This window comes from Mercenaria mercenaria, unplaced genomic scaffold (assembly GCF_021730395.1).
Source record: "Mercenaria mercenaria strain notata unplaced genomic scaffold, MADL_Memer_1 contig_3807, whole genome shotgun sequence".
In the NCBI taxonomy this organism is placed as follows: domain Eukaryota; kingdom Metazoa; phylum Mollusca; class Bivalvia; order Venerida; family Veneridae; genus Mercenaria; species Mercenaria mercenaria.
In genome coordinates, this window is record NW_026461983.1 from 17144 (window position 1) to 32793 (window position 15650).

Here is a 15650-nt window from a genome sequence, read left to right on the forward strand (position 1 = left end):
AACATGTCGAGCCCGCCAGCTGTCAAAAGGACTAGGAGTTGCACACCCTGTCTCATTGAGGCAAACATTTATGCCAAACAAAAAAATGATTGCAAAAAGTTACAATATAAGTTATTTATAGTAACAACAAAGGGAAGTAAATCTTTAAAAAATCTAAGTCCACACAAAAATCCTTACCAATAGAGAAAGGTCAAAATACACCTCAAAATTGGATGTAACATGCATATTGTACTAAGAAAAGTGGTCTTCATTTTTCCCTACGACCAGTAATAAAAAAGTTAAAATATAAGCTATTTAAAGTAACAACAAAGGGAAGTAATTCTCTAGGTTCTTGCACATGACACTCAGTCTCATGATGGTGAACAATTGTGCCAAGTTACATCAAAATCCGTCCATGCATGAAAAAGAAATGCTCCGGACAAAGTCATTCTTGTATCTGACCTTTGACCTCTAAGTGTGACCTTGACCTTAGACCTAGGGTCCTGGTTCATGCGCACAGCACTCCGTCACATGGTTGTGAACATTTGGTCTAAGTTACATCAAAATCCCTTAATGCATGAAAAAGAAATGCTCCGAACAAAGTTATTGAATTTAACCTTTGACCTCTAAGTGTGACCTTGACCTTTGCGATAGGTTTGCGCACGACACTTCGTCTCACTGAGGTTAACATTCCTGCCAAATATAAACGAGATTGCTCCATGCATGTCAAAGTTATGATCCGGACAAACAAATGCGGATGGACGCACGCACGCACGCACGCACGCACGCACGCACATACACCGAACAGCCATTTGGACAACTATATTTTCGCTTCCGCAAGCAGGCTCGGCAAAAATCACCTTTGCCCCGGAGCGTTCGAGAATATGGTTGTACTTGTCATCAAAAATAAATTCTCTTCGGGTCTTTGTGAAATCAAGAGGCACTTAAAGGTCCATTACTAAGGGAAAGTGAGTTGGCAATTGTTTTCATAGCCAGTGCATAGACTTCTGCAAGACACTAAATAATGAAGATTTGCAGGTCAAAATTTACAGAAGGTCTTTGGAACTCGAAGAAATGTATGTGTATTATGTTGAAATTTCAATGAATCGACAGAATGACCCCCCAGGTCTTTTTAACTTTCTTCATACTTCATAGAAAAATAATTGTACATATACTGCGTTTTTCTTCGAATTTCTACATACCAACTTTCATTTTCCAATAAAATGAAATAGTTTCTGTGCTTTTTAAAAGAAATTAAAATGTTCACTTTCCTTAGTATTGGACCTTTAAACTAAATCCATAATATATAAGCGAAGATTAAATGATATAAAAGTAATTCGTTGGTTACAATGGCTAATGGCAGAGCTTGCCATGAATTTATTGTAGAGAGTCAAACCATTACAACACATGCTAAATATCAAAGCTCTACAGACAATGATTTTTAAAGTTTGATAGCTAAAAACCTGCTTTTTACTAAAATGACCCGTATGTGCAATTAAGCGAAACCATGAACAACTTTGAAAGATGGCTACCAAGAGATCGTTTGTGCAAAACTTCATCAAAATCAGTGGTTTTGAGGAGGATGTTTTTTCAAACCTAATTGTGGAAGACGGACGCACGACGGACACAGCGAGATCACAATAGCTCACCATGAGCATTGCTCAGGTGAGCTACAAATGCAAATAAATATGGAACGACAATTTCAAGGATCTGAATGTTTTCTCAGATAAAGTGTAAAAACATAAAACAATGCATTCCTTGCATAAAAATGGCAAACAGAATTTAAAACTATTAACAGTTACAATGATGCTTATTTCAATCAAATTATCACAAATCACAAAATAATTTTTATCAGAACAGAAAATGTGAAAATACAGTGTCACAAGGAAGAACCTTTACCCTGTAACTTATCTTGACAGGGAAGTATTGCATACCACACCACACAAAAATGCAATAGTTTTGTAAACAAAGGGAAGAGCTGGGTGAATTTTGAATGCGTTTTTAAACATATTACGCTTATGGTAGCTGGTATGAGGGCAGTGAAAAGTACGTTATCCATAAGGTTATTTGTAGTTGAACAATTATAGTATGCTTTAAGTAAAATACCTTATATTTCTGCGATAATCTTTTAAATGTATAACCAACCTCACATATGTATGAAAAATTAAAATTTTGAAAACAATTGCTGTTTTAAACTTGCGCATTTTGAATAAATGGGTAAATTTATTAATGTTAACTATATTTAATCTGATTTTTAAATCTTCTAAGGTAGGATATGCTAAGTACAGTAAACCTCACTTAAAAGGAACTCGGATATAAGGAACACTCGGTTATAAGGAACAGTTTTCAATTCCCCGATCTGATTCCTTCTTTATTCAATGTAAAAATCATCGGTTATAGGGAACTCGGTTATAAGGAACACTCGGTTATAAGAAACACTTTTTTCCAGTCCCAAGGAACGAAACTCAATGGAAAACCCCTCGGTTATAGCGAACAGACATGAAGAATAAAAATTATTAAAAACCGGAAATAAATAAACAGGAGAATCGCTGATGACGTCAGAGTAATGTCGGATGCGCATAAACAAAAATTATTTCATTTCTATGATCTTTAGTTTGTTAATTCAAGGATACGATAAAAAGAAAATACATGTATATAATGTCATCATTAACATTTACCATATACTAGATGATTGTGTATTATGCTTCAGTCTTTAAAATGTACTCGTAGATAGCACACTTGTGTTATTTAGTTTATATTCCTACATTTGTAGAGACTCACAAAAAGTATTATAACCACCGTAACCAAATAATACAACACGATTAATTATTATTATATTTACGATGACTCTTTGTGCTCCTGGCCCATCAGAGATGCACGTTTTCCAATAGATGCATGGCCGATTAAGGTAGTATTGTGTGTTTATGTAATCTAATCAACACGAGACAAACCACAAATAATTTGGTTTTCAACACGCGGCGTAATTAGGAGTTTTGAATTCACCGCCAATCGCGATAATTGGATTAAATGATGATTGAAATTAGAATGTTGCTGGACAGTCACAGGACTTAATTGTGTTGTTTTTCATAGCCGTTCTCGAATTAATTAAACAATAACTGGTTCACATTGTTTTCAAATGGATGCTATACGAAACATATTCCATTGGCTGGTATCGTTTGGTCATTTTAAGTATACTTAGTAGAATTTCCTTGTGCAAGATAAATATGAAAAATGGACAGAGATTCTTGGTCGTCCTGAAGTGTGAACACATAGCCCTCTTCAAACGTCAGTCAAATAGTGTACGCTATACAAATAATGTTCGTTATACAAACCTCGGTTACAAGGAACTAGTTCGCTATACAGATATAAGGAACCTCGGTTATAGGGAACAATTTTTAGAGGTCCCAAGCTGTTCCTTATAAGCGAGGTTTACTGTAATTTGCATGTCAAGATAAGTGCATTGTTAACACAGAGGAAAATATTGAGCTCTAATACATTATTTAAAGAAAATCCATTTTTGTGAGGTATGAGATTCAATGGTTTTCTATAAAAATAGAATATAATGTAAAGGGAATGGCAGATATAGCACTATTAAACTACATAAAAATAACTTGAAAATAACCATAGGCTTAGCGCAGCTGCTGGACAGACGCAGTAAATATTCAATCCAGTATATTCATTACAACTCTCTTTAAAGGGGTTATCCAAACAATCAGTTACATTTGATGACGCATTTCTTTGACCAAGAGCTATCCACAAACAACGCGCTCATTTTTTCTTAATACTTGACTTGTTATACACTGTGTCGGGCAACAGCACATTTTTTTTATTATATTCCAGGCATTATCTTTAATAGTCATGGAGATACCAAAAAAAAAAAACAGGCAAAAACCTGGCCAACATTTTCTAAGTCCAAAAAAAAACATACTTTACTCAGAATGCATGTCAGTGGCATAGAAGCTGATGGCATAAACAAGATGTATGAACCTAAATGCTTGTATGAAGTTTCAAAGCAATAACACACTTATAGATATGTAGATAAGAATGTATGAGAATAATTCTCTCAAAATTCTCTCAACTTGTAGGACCTGGTTTGACCTAGATTTATAATCTCAAAGACTTGTGTAAAGTTTCAAAGCAAAATTGAGATAAGAACATACAAGTAAACATCAAAGTATAGAAAGGTATGACAATTCATTCTATATACTGGAAATAGTTATGGGCCTGCATGATATGACCTAGATTAATGACTCCTATGACTTTGGGAATAACTAAGATAAAAACCTCTTAATGAATGGAGATAGGAGAACTAAAGTGTAAACAATCATTTCTAAGTACAATAAGCACATAATTCATTATAAATGCAAGTCGGAGTGATGTTACGTTATGATTTGACCTATATTAAACATTCAAAAGACACGTATGAAGTTCCAAAGCGAAAACTTTGATGCATATGCAGATAACAACTTGCAGATAAAAACTAAACCAGTGTGCCGATGTCAGGGTTAATACAAAAGCTTGCACATTTTTTCCGACTAGTGTGCTCTGTTATGAGTATACCATTACAGCATTCAAGAGTACTTTCACAAAGTAGGCGTGAACATGTACATGTTCGTTGCAAAAAATTATTTAACAGAATGCTTTTACATGATTATGTACCATACAGCGTCTTTAAACGTCTCATATTTTGGTATATGTTTTGAAGATTATTTCATGAAGACGATTGGTGGACATTTCTAACATGTCTATTGCAGGATGATTGATTGCCTAGTGAATGCTCTTCCACAAACGTAGCATACTGCCAATGGCCTTAGATCCCCGTGGCATTCTTTGACATGTTTCGCCAAGTCACGCTTAAACATTTTGCACAAGTCACAGTTGAATCTTAAATTGCGTTGGCTACGACACTTCCTGATATGCGCTTTCAGATTTCTTCTATATGTAAATTTTCTATCGCAATCTGAACATTTCCACTGAAGATTTGAATGAATTTTCATGTGTTCCTGTATGGTGGCATATTTCTGCCACGAGATAGCTAGGTAGCTATCGCGATCCTTAAAAAAAAATCTTGATAAAGCAAAGTTTTCTGGAAAAAACATCTCAATAGTGGAAGGTTTCGAAGAAATATTATTGCGATATTTTACATTATTTTCCCGATACTTTTTGTGTAAATGCCCACAGAAATTATCTCGATATTCCGAACTTTTCTGACAAGTTTATCGCAATAGCCTAAAGTTTCCTGGAAATAAAAAGCATATCGAGAAAAAATAATTTACTGCGATAATGTTTTCAGAAAAATGCACAATTTTGCTGGAAAGTTTAAAATATTATCGTGATAGTTACCGAGCATCTCGTGGCAGTTCTAAGCATTAACGCGAAGAAAATATTATTTATTGCTGAAAGGTTTTCAGAAAAAAATGCACACATTTCCTGGAAAGTTTACAAATTATCATGATAGCTACCTAACTATCTCGTGGCAGAAATATGCCACCATAGTTCCCGAAAGTTTCTTTTGTTGTAAAAACGTTTTTTACAAATTTCGCAGCATGGCCTTTCCCATGTATTTACATGTTTGCAAAGATTGTGAATTCGAAGGGCCCGCTTGCTTGAAAACCTCTTATGGCAAATCACACAGGTTGTCCCTGTAATTGTTTTCTCATGTATATACTTTGAACTAAATTTTTTCTGACAGAATCTGCAGCAGAATTTCTTCCGTTGTTCTTTATCCATTGTTGGCTGCAAAAAAATAAAAAAATAAATGATAACCAAAGTGACGAACATAGATATTTAGTAGTTATGGCCGACGTGGACAGTCTTTGTAGGGTAGTATTTTTGTAAACAGGAAACAGGAATTATATTTACAAAAAAAATATTAGTCACAATAAACACTGAATTTTCATGTTTTATGTGTCAAGGTCGAAGTCATTTCACATTTATAACCATGTTAAAGTTTTGTGACAAACAGACAAATGGAAGAACAGAGAAACAGAAGGGCAAAAACTAAATGCCCCCATGATACTGTAAAAATTTGACTTTATAGTACTGTAAAATAAAAGGGACCAAACCTTTCTTAGGCTTTAAATATGCATCAATTATGGTGGCATATTTCTGCCGCGAGATAGGTAGATAGCTGCCGCGATACTTCAAGAATTTATCTCGATAAAGCGAAGTTTTCTAAAACGAGTTTCATCAGTGTCCTGTAAATATTATTGCGATAATTTGCATTATAATCTCGATATCAATTGTGTAGGTGCCCATTGTGGACAGCTGCCATTTACTAGCTAGATAGTTATTTCGATATGTCCGAAACTATCTTAATATAGCGATTTTTTTCCGTAGTTATTTTAATAGCCTAACGTTTCTTGGAAATATAAAGCATATCTCCAAAAATAATTTACTGTGAAAAATTTTTTCAGAAAAATTGGGAACTTTGCTAGAAATTTTAAGTTAGTGTAATATCTACCAAATATCTCATGGCAGTAACAGGCATTAACACAATATTGTGCGCTAAAACAATCATCTTCTATTTCAAAACTGCTTTCTGAAAAAATGCGCAATTTTCCTGGAAAGTTATAGCTATAGATTATGAAGATAGCTACCTAATTTTCGCGTTCCATCCTATCTTGCTATCTCGTGGCAGAAGTATGCCACCATAATTCATTAAAGACCTGCTCCAGTCCTACCTTTTAACCTTAAATTGTCACTGAAAAAGCATGAAAATACTGACTATGAGCAGTGACGCCTGTCAAAAAAGAGTCTATTCTATATAAAATTTTATGTTAAATACATGTGGTTTAGCGTGTTTAAGTGTGGCGTATGGCCATTTACTGTTACTGTAATCATGGGTTGCATACACACAATAGAATTTGAAAAGCCGCGGAGCAGGAGATTGAACATCACTAAATTTATACATTATACATTGCGTAAAAGGGACCTAGTGACCACAGCACCAGATGCGACACAAAGATCAGCATACAAAATTGTTCGGAAATGAAAAAGGTAAATATACTAGTATAACAATTTAACAATCGTGAAGTTTTGTGACAGAGAAAGTACAACTCATAAACGTTTTAATAGTTTCTTATATGTATGTAAAACTACCTTTTTTCCTGCAAACGAAACTTTGAAAATCATATCGAGCGGCTAAGAACGTACAGAGAAGGCAATTTTCAAAAAGCATAATGTTTGGGAAATACAGTTTGCTTCAACTGACTAAAGCAATCGTGTAGAGTTTAAGATTACTTGCGAATATAAACCGATTGCTAAACTATTTGATCTGATAACTCATCACATGTATTGAAAATGTTTGTGAATATGATATATAATCGCACGAATGCGAGTTATTCGAGATTGGATAGTTTTGGGCCAAATTTATGTCCCGATACTTTTAGAAGTGCTTGCGACACCTCGAAGGGGCTGCGACACCTCGAAGGGGCTGCGGCACCGCCGAAATGCCTGCGGCACTTTTTCAAAATAGGCATAACGTTCAAATTCGGAATTTTCTAGACACATTTTATGTTTTTGCAGATCACATATCATTTATAAATATGTTTTACGACGGCAGAGACGATATGGTTCGGGTCAGCGAAAAGAAATTAGTCTAAACAGTCACTGATGTGAAAAAATCACGTTTCATTCCCAACTTATTTGTCCTTACATTTCTAGGAAATTGATTGTTTGCCACAAACTTTAGCATGGATATGTTCATGAGGTACTTCTACACCCCGCTACATTCCCCGATTTTTGAAAAAATGCTACATGCATTAACAAAATGACAAAAACGTAAAACATCACTCACCGATCTCGCTTGATTTGTCAACATTGTCGAATTGCCTGCGGTACCGGAAGCAAAGTGCCTTCATTCCTCATCGGCACAGGCGGTGCCGCAGGCACTGTTTATTACCCGTGTGAGACAGCTCTTAGGCAGTTGAAGACAAAGAAGTCTCCTGGACCAGATGGAGTCACAAATGAAATGCTGATCCATCTAGGCACTGCAGCAATTTGCAAACTCCTGGAAATTTACAACTACAGCTGGACACAAGGACTGCTTCCACAGATATGGAAAGAGGCAGTCATGATCCCCATCCAGAAAGGGAAGGATCCAAAGAAGGCTGCAAGATATCGCCCAATCAGTCTAACCAGCTGTGTTGGAAAGACTATGGAGAGGATTGTGAATGCACGCCTGAAGTGGTACATGGAGACTAACAACCTATTTGCATCGCAACAAGCTGGCTCCAGACAATTCCGCTCCACTGTAGACCAGACCACTTATCTATCGCAAGAGACAGAGGACGCCTTTCAAGAGCAGAAAGTCGTGCTTACAGCATGTATTGATCTGCAGAGGGCGTTTGACAAAGTCTGGACTGATGGACTCCTCGTCAAGCTGATGAGGACTGGAGTAGGAGGTCACATGCTGTGGTGGATTAAGTCATACCTCCACAACAGGAGAGCAAGAGTCAGTTTAGGACATGCCAGCAGTAGGAAGTTCCTGTTGCGTCATGGTGTCCCACAAGGCGGAGTCTTATCCCCTACACTCTTCTTGCTTTTCATCAATGATCTGGTGTCTGAACTACCGAAAGGAGTTAAGGCTGCTCTCTACGCTGACGATCTGGTGTTATGGTGTAAGGAAGAACATACCACTACAGCCACATACAGGATGCAAGAAGCCATCAACAAGTTTTCAGCTTGGGCTGAAGATTGGTGTGTATCGATCAATACAGAGAAATCGTCCACCACACTATTCTCCCTGTCGTCAAAGCAGAGGGCGGGTAAAATCAAGATGGGAAATACTTCGCTGATTGAAGCAGACGAGGCAAAATACCTTGGAGTGACCTTTGACAAACGGCGAACCTGAAAGCCCCACATTAGTCAAGCAGAAGGGAAGGCCCGTAGGAAGCTTGCCATGATGCGCAAACTTGCTTGAACAACGTGGGAAGCAAACGAGCAAATACTCAAGACAGTATATCAGGGAACAGTGAGACGCCATTTAGAGTATAGCTCAACTGTCTGGTCCACTACTGCCAAAACTAACCAACAGGCTTTAGACAATGTTCAGAACCAAGCATTGCGGATCATGACAGTCTCCACAAAGTCCACTCCAATCTCCTTCATGGAGAAGCTAACAGGCACACAGCCGTTACAAGACAGAAGACTTGCAAAGGTTCTGCTTCAAGCAGAAAAGTTCAGGTCTTTTCAAGACCATCCCATGAAAGCCAAGCTAGATGGCTACACAAAGAATCGGCTCAAACGTAGCAGCTTCGTACATGGGTCAAAGAAATTCAACCGCGAGTTCAAGACTGAGCTGAGCATACCAACCTAGGTAGTGAAGACATTATAAACCCACTAGCGAATGATCTGTCCTCAGTGACGGTGAGACTTGCTGTTCCTCGTCTTGACCGCGGGAAGCAAGAGGATGAAGAGCCTCACATTTCCTATGATCAATGTAGACTATCCTCCGAAATCATGGACACATGTCTATACAGACGGATCAGCCACATGCGCCGTCAAAGATGGAGGAGCAGGAGTTTTCATTCAATACCCATCTGGCAAGAGAGAAACACTACATGTAGCCACAGGAAAGCACTGCAGCAATTAAAAGGCAGAGACTGAAACAGTCATGAAGGCCGTCTCAATGGCTGAAGACTCGGCAGAAGAAAGCTCCTCAGTCGTCTTTCTCACAGATGCACTGTCTGTCATGGAAGCTCTGATCAACAATAAAGCTCCACAGCTACTCAGGAGAATGCAGAGCCTGAGTATAACCTGCAAAGTAGCATTTCAGTGGATTCCATCCCATTGTGGTTTTGCAGGCAATGAAGAGGCAGACAAACTGGCTAAGCTCGGAGCTCAGTCAGAACAACCAACAGAACCTATGAGTCACAAGGAGAAAGTCACCATCATCAATGTACTAACGAGACCAAGGATGGAGGAAGATGCTTTTCATCTCCTTGATCGGTCTGAACAAGTGATGATGGCCAGGCTCCGCTCAGGGCACAACAAGCTCAATGCTCGCATGTACAAGAAATACAGACTGGCATCATCGCCAACTTGTCCATGTGGTGAAGAAGATCAGACTGCGGAGCATATACTTCAGAGATGTAAAAGGCATGACCAGGAGCGAGCTGCGACTTGACCGATAGATACCTCAATCCACCAGAAACTGTATGGAGACATTGAGGATCTGCGGCAAACCACAAGGTTCATCGAGGCAAAGAAATATAAATACACAGAATGGCAACTGACTGTAATCTCGCGTGATCTTGTGTCAGAGCGTGAATCGGCGTTATCTTAGTAAAAACAAACATCGGCGAGCATGGAGTTACAATTTGTACCTTTAAAACTACATTTAAAATACATGTTACCTTCTAAAACAGTATTAGTTTAATGTAAAATAATCTTAAGACACAAAGTACACGTTTCTTACCATCAAAAGAAACGTGGTCAAACGGTGATAATTAATTTATCGATGAATAATTGCTTTCGCATACAAAATGGCGCGTGGAGAACGCGTCACTTCCGGTAAACGAGATCTCATTCAGTAGTCACGTTTTTTTGGCGAGATTTGCTCTATATGCCTTTCAAGTTGCCGATCTATTTATTTTTATAGCTCTTTGATCGCGGCTACTGGTCTGACAGTGTAGTCGCGAACGACAAGAAGAAGAAGATGTACACAAATGATTCTGGAGTACCCTTTTACAAGGGAGGTACACACAGAGATTCGAGGTACATTCATTAAGTTCTAGGGAAAACATTCTAATTCAAGGCCTAAAAGAAATTTTGTTTGGCGAGAAATGATTAATTAACAATTGTTTGGTCCAGATTTGTGTGGAATACACCGGTCAACGTAAAACGTACATATAATATTATGTTTCGTGGAAAGCAGAGACGAATCACAGGTCATGTACAATTTGTGCAGTGTAAAGAATTGTTTGTCATAATACTTTTTTACCAAAACGTGTCCAGCCTGTTAAAATCATTATTTTGTTTGTCTGCAGTCACTATTATAAAGCCTTGACGACACAAAGATGCATTTGGTAAAACTGTTGCGAATTCATTCTAATGTGAACACTACAAAAGCACTTTTAATTAGTGAAGGTTTGTCAGGAAAAGTTATTAGTTTTATTTTTATCAACACTATCATGACGATAATAGTATTCTTGCTACTAGTATATTCAATGCGTTACTTAGCTGTATATAAAATCACCTGTTTTGCATGTCCTCCCGGTATAACCATTATTGCATATACATTTATAAGTATTGCTATCATTTATACATGTCGATTGTTTCCTGCACGGGTTTGAGGCACAGTGGTCAACACCTGGTACACAAAATGATAAAAAAGAACGTTGAATGTTATGATAATAATCGGATACCAGCAATTATAAAGGCAACAAAGGGAGTTAATTATAGAATATATTTCAAGGGAGATAATTTTATCTGAAAAAAAAGAAGTTTGGCACTGTGAGTGATATAGAGAGATATCTCACTGATATTTTTCAGTATTTCACCAGTTAGCATAAAATAAATTTTAATAATAACAATAATAACAATAAGTATTATTATTATAATTTATTTCGATATATATGCAGTTTACATGGTATATTACAGACATTAAGTAAAACCAGTAAAAGCGATAAAATTCAGTTTTATTATAAAGCACGATGTTGTTTTTTTTAACAAAAAACACACAAATAATAATAGGTCAAATAAATAGATTTAGATAAAGAAGAAGCATACCAATCGCACTCATACCCAGGATAAAACAAAAAAGAGAAACCCTCAACTAAAAAGCTGAAAGTTTGTTTCTTGATGAGGTAAAATAGTAGAAGGTCTACATGACACCAAAACAAGTAGATTTTCAACTGAGTTTTGAATTTATTTAGACGGCTTGGAAGGAAGACTTCCATAGACTGCATCCTACATAAACAGAAAAGGACTTCTTGCCAAAGGATCCAACCTAAGTTACAGCAAACATTCATCATTACTAAATCTTGTGTTGTATGAATGTACAGAGATTACTTGAGTAACAAAGTGTTACTTATCAGGTGCTAGACCATTCTTAGATTTAAAAACATGACAAAGGGATATATGCTCTACTCTTTTATCAACTGGTAACCAGTTTAGTGACTTAAAGTGTTCAATATCAATATGTCTTCTGTGATCAAGATTAAAAAGAAAACTTATGATTTTATTTTGGGTAACCTGAAAGTTACTTTTCAGTTGTTTTGTTTACCTAGATGGTACTAGAAAGAACAAGCGTAGTTAAAGTCACACTGAATAAGAGATGTTATTATTAGTTTTTTAGTTTGTTCTGTAAGAAAGTTGCGTTTTTTTATGAAGAAATTTTAGTCGGGCATTGGATTTTTGATAGCATTGCTTGTCATATTGTCACAAGACAAGGTTTGGTCAAGAGGTACTTCACTGAAGTTGTTGACTGAATAGTTGTTCCATTACAGGATACCTTTAGAGATGGGGATGGGGGGGGGGGGGGGGGGGCGGTATTATTTCAACTTAAATTTGGAGCAACAGATTATTATAGATATTACAGATTCTGCAAGCCACGAATTTACTAACTGAATATTTTCACTTAATTCCTTTTCAACAGTTGTGTGCCACTAGAATTGCTGAATCGTAAGCATATAAAAGAAACTTTGTTCTTTACAACATCCGCCATATGATCAATGTAGATAAAATACTAGGGGACCCAATATAAATCCTTGTGGCACGCCACAGATATCCATTAAACCAGTTGTTACATATTAGATTAATATGAATTAAGCAATGAATGAGTGTGTGTCTGTATGCGTGCGTGCGTGCGTGCGTCCGTGCGTCCGTCCGTGTGTGTGTGTGTGCGTGCGTGCGTGCGTGCGTGCGCGCGCGTGCGTGCGTGTGTGTGTGTGTGTTCGGGTTTAACGTCTTCTTTCAACAATTTTTAGTCATATAAACGACGGTGTCTACTTGTAGCAGTGAGCACAATGCTCAACTTTATAGTGCTGCCTTGCCGGAATAATACGCCATAGACACGTGACATGATACCCCACCCAGTCGGCGTCGGCGTCACACCTTGGTTAAGTTTTTCGTACCAGTCCACATTTTGACAAAGTCTTTTGAGATAAAGCTTTGAAACTTTCAACACTTGTTTACCATCACCATGCCCATTTAAAGGCAAGAGCACATAACTCCAACAAGGATTTTGGCTGAATTATGGCCCCTTTTTACTTAGAAATCATGGTTAAGTTTTTCGTACCAGTTCATATTTTGACAAAGTCTTTCGAGATAAAGCTTTGAAACTTTCAACACTTGTTAACCATCACCATGTCGAGTTATAGGCAAGAGTACATAACTCCATCAAGGATTTTGGCTGAGTTATGCCCCCTTTCGACTTAAAAATCTCGGTTAAGTTTTTCGTACCAGTTCATATTTTGATAAAGTCTTTTTAGATAAAGCTTTGGAACTTTCAACACTTGTTTACCATCACCATGCCCAGTTATAGGCAAGAGAACATAACTCCATCAAGGATTTTGGCTGAATTATGGCCCTTTTTGACTTAGAAATCTTGGTTAAGTTTTTCGTACCAGTTCATATTTTGACAAAGTCTTTTGAGATAAAGCTTTGAAATTGTCAGCACCTGTTTACCATCACCATGTCCAGTTATAGGCAAGAGTACACAACTCCATCAAGGATTTTGGCTGAATTATGGCCCCTTTTAACTTGGAAATCTGGGTTAAGTTTTTAATACCAGTTAATATTTTGTGTAAAGTGTTTGACGTATGGCTTTGAAACTTTTATCACTTGTTAAGTATAATAGTCTCTATCTGTAGGAAAGAGTACATAACTCTGTCATCTATTTTGGCTGAATTATGGCCCTTTTTGGACTTGGAAATTTGTTCTGTTTTCATACAAGTCCACGTTTTGTCAAAACTATTAGACATATTGCTTTTAAACTTTGAACACTTGTTTATCATCATGATTTCAATCTGTAGGCAAGAGTACATAACTCTGACAACTATTTTGGCTGATTTATAGCCCTTTTTGGACTTTGAAATTGGTTCACACATTGCCATTAAGTGCAAGACTTATCGAAATCCACAAATACAGGAACATTGTTTGTCTAATCTTTTTTTTTCTTTTGTCTGAATATCTGTGGTAATATTTTGACCCCATTCTTCAATCTGTTCTTCGAATAGTCGAGCGCGCTGTCATCCGACAGCTCTTGTTAGGTCTTTGGTATGACGCGGACAGGGATCGAACCCACGACCTCCCGCACTCGAAGCGGACGCTCTACCACTAGGCTACCGAGGCAAATGATGTCTTTTCTAAGACCAATAGCTTCAAGTGATGTATTTTCTAAGACCAATAGCTTCAAGATGTAATGCAAGTATGGAACGATCCACAGTATCGAATTCTTTAGGTCAAGTAACACCATGCCAACTGTTTGAAATCGTATGTAATCTGATATAAGACATTTATCAGTTGAAAAACTTTTTCTGAAAATTATTCAGTAAAACATTATTTCTAAGTTAAGATTCAACTTGACCATAAACTACTCTTTCAAATACTTTAGAGAGAACTCTTAGAATAGATACTAGTCGGTTACTTAGTTTCTAAGTTCTGTTTTATCATTTTCTTATACAGTGGAACAGCAAGTGCTGACTTCAAATCATTGGGAACAAAACCTTGCATCAATGGATCAGCAATTAAAGAAAAAATGTCTACAATAAATCGAGCAGGGATGCCATCCAAACCAGTAACCTCTATTAATGCTAAGTTTACTGAAACATTAATGCTAAGCTTATTAAATTATTTAGCACTTTGTTTTCTGATACAAGAGAAAATTTAAGTAATTCTCGAACATAAATATTTAAAAAGTAATATGTGTAGTTACACGATGAGTAAATATATAAGATAACAAAAGATAAAGCAATGACTCAGTATGAAGAAACATACTATACCCTCTTTTGCGGAAGAACACAATGAAAAGATGAGTAGAATTCGGACAATTTTCTTCAGCATCATATTCAGTTGTCGTACAATGACCATTCCTGTGTAATATAATAAAATCAACAGTTACTTCCTCTATTATATTCCGTCGCTCTACTATTTCTTTAAACAGACTACTATATAAATGGCGGTGATCGCAATGACAATGTATACGGAAACGAAACAAGAAGAATCAAAGTACTGAAAGTACAGAAAGGCTGGCTACCACTAAACACTGGATGAAATCTGTGCGGGAAAGATGTTTGCAAAATCTTAAATATTATGGGTTTTCCATATCAAACTAAGGCGAGCATAGGGTATTGATGTGATGAACCATCTTGATTAACTTTCGAAGGTAATGTAAGGATATTACAGACTACAGATGGTGAAAAAATACATTGTGTTTGCTTCATTGGGGATAATATAATTAATGAGACAAACGGCACATAATGCTCACTTGGGAACCTGAAACCACAAAAATTGATATCTTACAAAAAGGTCAGGTTCCGAGAACGTAACCCAATCAAACCACATAGGATAATGAACGAAATTCATAGTTTATTCGAGAAACGTAGTTTATCAAATGTAAACCATGATCTTGAACCATAGTTTACAGACGTGACATGTATGGAAATCGTCCAATAATTACATGAACCCAGGTTCACATTCGAAAAACTAGGATTAACGATGGATAA

General features: G+C 36.8%; 1 protein-coding gene across 1 annotated transcript in view; it reads right to left on the reverse strand.

Annotated features, from left to right (window-relative positions):
- LOC128553418 (fibropellin-3-like) overlaps positions 1 to 15011 on the reverse strand; it is a 32003-nt gene extending 16992 nt beyond the window's left edge. The window contains exons 1-2 of the mRNA XM_053534561.1: positions 14928 to 15011; positions 11180 to 11293 (exon numbers count right to left, since the gene is read on the reverse strand). Of these exons, the coding sequence (XP_053390536.1) occupies positions 11180 to 11293; positions 14928 to 14991 (178 nt within the window). The 5' untranslated portion in view covers positions 14992 to 15011. The remainder of the gene's footprint in view (positions 1 to 11179; positions 11294 to 14927) is intronic.
- Positions 15012 to 15650: the final 639 nt, after the last annotated feature.